This window comes from Trypanosoma melophagium, assembly GCF_022059095.1.
Source record: "Trypanosoma melophagium isolate St. Kilda chromosome Unknown ctg36segment0, whole genome shotgun sequence".
In the NCBI taxonomy this organism is placed as follows: Eukaryota; Euglenozoa; class Kinetoplastea; order Trypanosomatida; family Trypanosomatidae; genus Trypanosoma; species Trypanosoma melophagium.
In genome coordinates, this window is record NW_027125173.1 from 231,212 (window position 1) to 239,365 (window position 8,154).

The following is an 8,154-nucleotide window of genomic DNA, read 5'->3' on the forward strand; positions in this document are numbered from 1 at the left end:
TCAAGCCACCACTATCGCAGAGTATATCTACTACTTTGGAATGAAGTATCGCATAAAAACAGCAAGGCTTTTTACAGAATGTTTTTTATTGCCATAAAAAAAAGGATAAGGAGTATAATAAAAAAAAAAATATGAGTAAACCCACCGTGTTCACCGTCGTTCAGAATCAATGTGTTCGGTTAATAGATTTTTTTTTTTTTACGATCTCTCTTGTCAATTCCCATTAATATTGTGGTGGATATTCTATCTTTACACGATGAACATGTCCGAAACTCTCCCGATTTATTTATTTTTTTGTTCGTGCGCTTTGTATACATAAAAGCAATGGGATCGAAAAAGAAAGAAAAGGACTATAAATCTAGTTTATTGACAACAAACATCATTATTTCTTCTCGTCTTCTTAATTCTATTTCTCTAATAGTCTAGTTCTCTAAGTACAAGCAAAGAAGAAAGAAAAAAAAAGAGAAATAAAACATTGCTTTCTGAGATAAAAAGGAGGGAATAAAAAGTACACAAGTGCACAAAATTATAGAGTAAAAACAACGAAAAAAGAAAAACAGAAACATGCTGCGCCGTACTTTTCAGTCTTTGGGCAAGGTACTTGTCGTTGCTGAGGTGCACAATGGCAAGATCACAGCTGGAACGTTGTCAGCCGTGACTGCAGGACTAAAAGTTGGTCCCGTCAGCGCTCTTCTTGCCGGTAAAAGCGGTGAAAAGACAGCTGCTGATCTTGCCAAAGTGAAGGGTGTAGCAGAGGTGCTTCTTGCTAAAGGGGATCATTACGATAATGGTTTACCAGAGGAATACGCACCCCTCATTGCCGCCGTTGCCAAGGATGGCTACTCCCATGTCTTTGCTCCCAGTTCGGCATTTGGAAAGAATATACTCCCACGTGCGGCGGCGAAGGCGGATGCCATGCCGATAACAGATGTCACGGATATAAAGGATGAATCCACCTTTGTGCGTAACATGTACGCCGGCAATGTTGTCTGCACCGTTGCCTCCTCTGATAGCGTGAAGTACGCCACAATTCGCGGCACCAGTTTTGAGCGGGTGGCGGTGGATGGTGGAAGTGCGGCTGTGAAGGACGTGGCGGCCGTTCCATCCGCTGTGGGAGCATCCAAGTGGGTGGAGGATGTGGTGGAGAAGAGCGATAAACCGGATCTCCAGACGGCCACTAATGTTATTGTGGGTGGACGGGGATTGAAGAATGCGGAGAACTTTAAACTCTTGTATGATCTTGCGGCGCCATTAAAGGCAGCGGTGGGGGCAACACGGGCGGCGGTGGACGCTGGTTATTGCCCGAATGAAATGCAGATTGGGCAAACCGGCAAAACTGTTGCGCCGAACTTTTATCTCGGCTGCGGTGTATCGGGGGCTATTCAACACGTGGCGGGTATGAAAGACTCTAAGGTAATTGCCGTGATCAACAACGACGCCGATGCGCCGTTTTTTCAAGTGGCCGATTACGGTTTAGTGGAGGATGTCTTCGTGGCAGTGCCGAAACTCACGGAAATGGTGAAGAAGTAAAGTTGTTTCACCGCTAACACTAAAAGTGAGAGAAGAGAAAAGGAGGAGGGAAGGATGGAAAGTGTCCAGATACATCCCTATGTAGGTGGGAAACAAGAAAAAAAAGAAAAAGAAATGATAAAGGGAAGTGAGAAGGAAGATAGTTCGATGACGGAAGAAATAAATAAATAGATATATAAATATATATATATATTATTTATTTATTTATTGGATTCTATTATTAATTGAGAAGCAAGTTACAATATAGTAAAACGGGTGAAATGACAAGGTTTCTGGCGGAAATATGGTAATGTTATATTGTCATTACATTGTTTTTTCTTTCTTTTTTGATGTGTGACTATCTATCTATCTACATTTCTGTTTCATTCTTTTTTTTTCTCTATTTTTGTTTCTTGATGTATTTCTTTTTTTCTTTGCGAGCGACTTATCCTTGGTAGTTTTGGTGTTTGCATTGTGCATATTTTTCTTTTCATTTATGAAATAAGGAAAAAAAAAAAACAATACAGTGAGACTCATCCATTGACGTACTCACTTTGCATTCGTTTCCTTCTTTGTTTTCTTCGTGTCTTGAGGTTTTTTTTATATCGTGTTTATCAGTTACAAATGCCCCTTATGATATTGATATCTTTCTTTTACTGTTACTCGTACTACTTTTACCTCTTATTTTTTTTTTTTACTCGTGCATTATATATATATATATAAGAAAAAAAAGAAATAAAGAGGAAGGTGGAGTCACCACAACTCATAAAAAGACAAAAAAAAAAAAAGAAATGTTTCGTTTCAACAAAAGACTGCTTGACAAGGTCCCTTTTGCAACGCTCTTTGGGTACAACTCTATTTTACAAAATGTGTTTTCTGCCCCGGTTCAGAAAGAGGCGATTGTGGTAGAACTTCCAGGAAAAAAAGTTGAGAGATATACCTATGGTAGACTTCAAAAGGATGTTCTTTCAATGGCAAACGTTATTACGCAACGACGAGAAACTTTAATGGAGGCACGTGAAATGCCATCACTTAGCTGGTTACAGACACCTCGACCAGAAAATGTGCATAGCGTTTTTGCTGATACCGATAATGGTATATCAAGTTTTGAATTCAGAAGAGATGATGGAAGATATAATGTTGCTATACTGGGAGAAACTGGTTATTCATTTGTTGTATCACTTCTAGCAGCATGGTCTCTTAACCAGATGGCTGTTCCTTTGTCAGTAGCACAGAAATACACAACAGAACTATCTTATATTCTAGAACATAGTAAAAGTAGGACAGTTATGGGTGATATGGCACTTCTAAAAGAAAAATTTCCAACTGAATATGATATGCTTATGGTTCGAAGTCTAACTAGTTTAAGAGATCTACAAACCTCATCATCAAATACCTATAATGTGGAAACTATGTTTGATGTTAAAACAATTCTTGGGCAAATTCAACAACGACGTGAAAGGGCAGGAACAGAAACAGAGATGCTACATCCAGAACATCTCCGCTCAGAGGAAGAGAGACAACATATGAATGATGCTCAAGATATATTAGATCGATTGGCTAAAGAAAAAGGTGCATCTGAAGAACTTCATGAGACTTTGAGACAACAAATCATACGTGAACACTTTAAGGCACATTGTACTGTTACATATGCTGGTGATGGCTCGGGTATGTACTATGATACAGACCATCTGGATTCACTCAACCCTGTTCATCGTCGATGGGTGGAAAATTATACTTCTCGACCGAGTAAACATGATGATTGTGTAATGATTTATACTTCAGGAACTACTTCAAAACCGAAAGGTGTAGTACACACGCATGCTAGCGTTAGTAATATGGTAAATATATTACAATCAGCTTGGGAATGGTCAGAAGAAGATTCTATTATTCATATGTTACCTATGTATCATATTCATGGTCTTGTGAATATTCTCTTGTGTTCATTGGCATCAAATGCTCGTTGTATTTTAACAAAGGCAGATGATTTGACTCGTATAGCTCATCGTTTAGAACGAGGGGATATTTCACTTGTTATGGGTGTACCAACTATTTATACAAAAATGATTGCTGCCATTAAGAAAAATATGTCTCCTATTGAACAAGAAGGTTTTAAAAATGTTGTATCAAGTAAAGTTCGACTAATGGTTTCTGGTAGTGCACCACTTCCTGTTCCTATTCTTAATGAATTCCGTGAAATAAGTGGTCATACATTGCTAGAACGATATGGTATGACCGAAATTGGAATGGCATTTAGCCAACCTCTTCAACCTATCTCTAAGCGCATTCCTGGAACTGTAGGAACATTACTTCCGACTGTTCGAGCATTTGTACAAAGCACAGTAGTGGAATCCGGTTCAACAAAAGATAAGAAGGCAGAAACTACAATTGATAATAAAACAAAAGAAGAATATGATGAAATTGGACAACTCGCTATTGCTTCCGAGTCATTATTTGATCGGTATTGGAATAATCCTGTAGCCACAAAGAAAGAGGTTATTATGAGTCAGACAGGACATCGCTATTTTAATACAGGAGATACTGTTGGGGTGCGAAAACCCGTTAACAGTAATGAGGATGCTGTATTTACAATTCTGGGTCGTTCAAGTGTGGATATTATTAAATCTCGTGGGTATAAAATTTCCGCTCTAGAAATAGAAGCCGTTCTGCTATCCCGCAAAGATCTTTTCTTTGAGATTGCTGTTGTGGGTTGCACCGACAGCACACTGGGAGAGAAGATAGTTGCCATAATAGCGCCACAGCCTTCTGCACTGCAGAAATGGAATATTCCATCTAACTTTGACAGGTTTGAGTCATCAGAATTAAACAATGAACTAAAGGAAGTGGCTTCTGCTCTTCTTGCACATTACAAGTGCCCAGAGCGATTTATTATTCTCCCAGAGATTCCAAGAAATCCCACAGGGAAGGTTAACAAGAAAACTCTTAAAGAAAGTCTATCCTTGAACTAGAGATGAGATATACACCTGAAATTTCACAAAACGAGCATATAATATATATATATATATATGTTTCTATTTTTTATTTCATGTTTTCAGAGTAAATCACCGTAAAATATGATTCGCTGTATCTCACTCGATCCAACAAAAGAAAAAAAAGCGACAGGAAAAACGTTGAACGTGTTTTAAGGATTGAGTGTCGTGTCGAGAAGCGCTGATTACCTGTATCAGTCTTTTTTTTTCGTTTGCTTCCTTGTTATTGTTTTTCTTTCTACCTTGAATTCTTGGAGTGATTTGCGCTACCTCTCACTATTTATTGTTACTCTCATTTCCTTCTTTTTTCTCTTTTTCTCACACTTGACAAATTAAATGTGGAAAACAAAAAAAAATACAAAGAAGCAAAACTATTGTTTGATAACCAGTAAACAAAAAGGAAACCGGTTATTTTTATTTTTATCGCTCTGTCATCGTTCCCTCATAAGGTGTCTCTCTAGTAATACCTACATATCACACATCAGTAGTGGGTGGGGTAGAGGGATATCAATGAATAAAGGTGAAGCTAATAATACCGGTGGTCTGCACTCACCTGAAAATGTCTTGGAACAAATTATTGAAACTGTAGAGCAAATGCGGAATCAACTTAGCTTGTGGAATGAAGAACTGCGGGGTTTTTTTGCCACAGAGGATAGACAGAAGCAAGAGAGTGATTCTCTTACTAAGCGTGTAGCTGATGCCCAAGCTATCACAGAGGCTGGTGGTGGTTTTCATCAATGGATGGAACAACGTGAAGAGTCTGGTCTTGGGGAAGAAATGATAAGAGAATGGTATCACATTGATGCTCTATTAGCGAAAACCCCATTTTTAGGTTTTGTACCGTGTCCACGTTGGCTCTCAGAAAAAGGGAAGAGAGAGTTAATGGAGGCAGTTGATTCGCTAGAACTTATACGTTTTTTTATTCAAACTGTACCACTGCATTTTCCACTCTCAAAGATTGCTCCTACGTTTATTTCTTCACCTTTTCATCAACATGAGATCGAACGTATATCAAAATCTAATCTTGGTGCTCTACCCTATGTTGGAATACCGTGTACGTATGGAGGTGATGCATTAAATATTATTTCAAAAGATTCCGTGTTATCTAGTGCACTTTATCGAACACCTTGTCTTTTTCTCAATGATAATGTACCACGTGTCTCACTATGCATTCATTCCATTACGGTTGCTGGATTGTGTGTGGCAGCGGAGGTGGCATGTGATATTTATATGGCGGAGAGATTAAACCTTGATCATGTCATATTTGAATCTGAGGAATCTTCTGAGGAGATTACTCTTTTGGCCTTGGCGTTGAAGAAATTTGTTGAAGGGGAAATTGTTTCATCTCTCGGAAAACGTTCTTTTCATTCTTTACTACTTGGTGAATCACCCTCAGGAGAAAATGATGTGATGATATCTAACGTACACTTCTCTTTGTTAAACTTGGATACACTTGATGGGTGTGAATTTGAGTATTTCACACAAGATGATATATTTGCTTTTGCTCAGCGAATGACCAAATGCCAGAATGAGGAGAAAGTTATTCCTCCTGTATTGCGTTTTTTAAGACGACCTCTCGAAGGATGCAATTCAGATGATAAGCAATGCCCATCACTAAAAACCACATGAAATCTACCAAAAATGTAATGAAACTTCCCTGAAATTATCGTCTGATATATATATATATATATATATATATATATATATATATATATATATATATATGTGTGTATATGAAAACCATATGGAAATGTTCATCTCTAATTACAGTGAAGGGAAAATAAAATAAAGGGAATGATACAACTTTTGTTGATAAAATGCCTTTCAATGGTATTCTGTTGCTTATCTTCCTACTATTATTCCTCACTTTCTAGCTTTTTTTTCTTGTTCGTTTATGGATGTATTATTAAATTATGGTATAGGGTGTATTCCTTCCCTCTGGTCCCTTTTTTGTTCCTATTTATTTACACACGATTTCGTTTGTATATATTATTATTATTACTATTATTATTATTATTATTATTATTATTATTATTATTATTATTATTATTATTATTATTATTATTATTATTATTATTATTATTATTATTATTATTATTATTAATCCATTCATTTACTCACTCCCTCCCATGCGGATTCTTTTTTTTTTCAATATCTAACACTACTGTGAATTAAAAAATATATTATTAGTCTATCCCTCCCACACCTTAATGGATGTCAGAAAAGACTACATGAGAAGTGAGGAGCGTGGAGAGCTTTTAACAAATGACCATCTCAGAGATATGGTGGGAATGTACTTACGGTCTGCTGGAATGGGTGAGGTGGCTGCCAAGATGTACTCGGAGGCAAATACCACAAACATATTAACAGAAGCAGACGAAACCAACGAAAGATTACTCTTGTCACTTATGGATAGATGTGCAGTACCGCGGCCGAGGGCATCTCAGAGTGTACCACCATGCGAGTTGGAGTGGCTTTTATCTCCTCACACCACCACAAGGGCAGTGATACGCCGTCTACTAACTGATGGTGAAAGGAAATTAATTCTGCAATTTCACTCAATGGGTTTGCCTTTCCCAAATGAACTCGCTATACGACACATATTATACTCAAACAATGAAAACATATGGTCATCTCAGGGTGATGCAGATGCATTATATGTGAAGGGAAAAAAAGGTAAGGGACCTGGAATGTTGGTCTTTGGTACGTTAAATCAGCTCATAGAAGAATTAACGCATGTAAGTGTATTTCCACTTTCCTCCCTTTCAGAAGAAAAAATATTGGCACAAGAAAAGTTTACATCTACATTTTTGCGTCAATACCGGTATTTTGCCCTTTCTCATGCTGTACTCGCGAAACTGATGGAACGTTTTCTTGTTCCATTTTCTGTAAAACTTGAATTCGAACATTTCGAGGGACATGGTGTTTCTATACATGCGCCAGGTGCCTCTCTTTCTACAATTATTTCTCCCTCACAAGTAGCAAATAACGTTAGTAAGAATGAAGAAGAAAACTACCAATTGAGTCATTTCTCACCCAGTGCTACATTATGGTTATTTGTATGTCGTAAAATACAGTTAAGTGTTTTATCAGTTTTAACACTTTGGTTGCGCAAGTTTCCTCAACACTTTGACGAAGAGATGTGTCATTGTCTTAGTCTCTTTCTAGAAGAATCTTGCTACACCCATCAACTATGGTCTGATTGTCCTTCTCAGTTGACAGAAATGGCAGAGTTTTTGCGGTGTTGTTTAACGGAGAAAGAAAAATCACTGCAGAGACAACAAGAGTGCAATGGCACAAGGTGTAGGAACTCCCTTTCTCACGTACCACCAACATTAGAAACATTTTCAATAAAATGTACAAGTTTTACACATCAAACAAGTTCATTTAAGAAGTCTTTAGATGAAGCACTGTCAATTCTTTCATTGACTACAACAAAAAGTTTTACTATTGAAGGAAAACCACTTGATGATTCTTTTATTTTAAATGCAAAAGAAGTTTTGAGACTCTACATGTCGGTTTCTGTTGATCAGTATGCTACAGCTTTTACAGGTCTTCACCGGGAGCTTTTCGCTTCTTTACAAATAGAATCTCTGTTACATATGACATATCGCTCTTCTGGGGCCTATTTATGCTCTAGTTTTTTTCGACATTC

General features: G+C 37.5%; 4 protein-coding genes across 4 annotated transcripts; all 4 read left to right on the plus strand.

Annotated features, from left to right (window-relative positions):
* Window positions 1-564: 564 nt before the first annotated feature.
* Window positions 565-1,530, plus strand: LSM04_006586 (Electron transfer flavoprotein; the record flags this gene model as incomplete). Its single annotated transcript, XM_067330725.1, has 1 exon — window positions 565-1,530. The coding sequence occupies one exon, from the start codon at window positions 565-567 to the stop codon at window positions 1,528-1,530; it is 966 nt and encodes a 321-aa protein (XP_067188560.1).
* A 770-nt stretch (window positions 1,531-2,300) lies between these two features.
* On the plus strand, window positions 2,301-4,478 carry LSM04_000896 (AMP-dependent synthetase/ligase; the record flags this gene model as incomplete). The annotated part of the gene is made up of 1 exon (XM_067330726.1): window positions 2,301-4,478. One exon carries the CDS (start codon window positions 2,301-2,303, stop codon window positions 4,476-4,478), a length of 2,178 nt encoding a protein of 725 aa, XP_067188500.1.
* A 531-nt stretch (window positions 4,479-5,009) lies between these two features.
* On the plus strand, window positions 5,010-6,128 carry LSM04_009481 (uncharacterized protein; the record flags this gene model as incomplete). Its single annotated transcript, XM_067330727.1, has 1 exon — window positions 5,010-6,128. The coding sequence occupies one exon, from the start codon at window positions 5,010-5,012 to the stop codon at window positions 6,126-6,128; it is 1,119 nt and encodes a 372-aa protein (XP_067188591.1).
* Window positions 6,129-6,709: 581 nt separating this feature from the next.
* Window positions 6,710-8,154, plus strand: LSM04_000394 (Ras-like guanine nucleotide exchange factor; the record flags this gene model as incomplete). Its single annotated transcript, XM_067330728.1, has 1 exon — window positions 6,710-8,154. A coding segment is annotated over one exon (1,445 nt), but the record flags the coding sequence as incomplete, so codon positions are not given.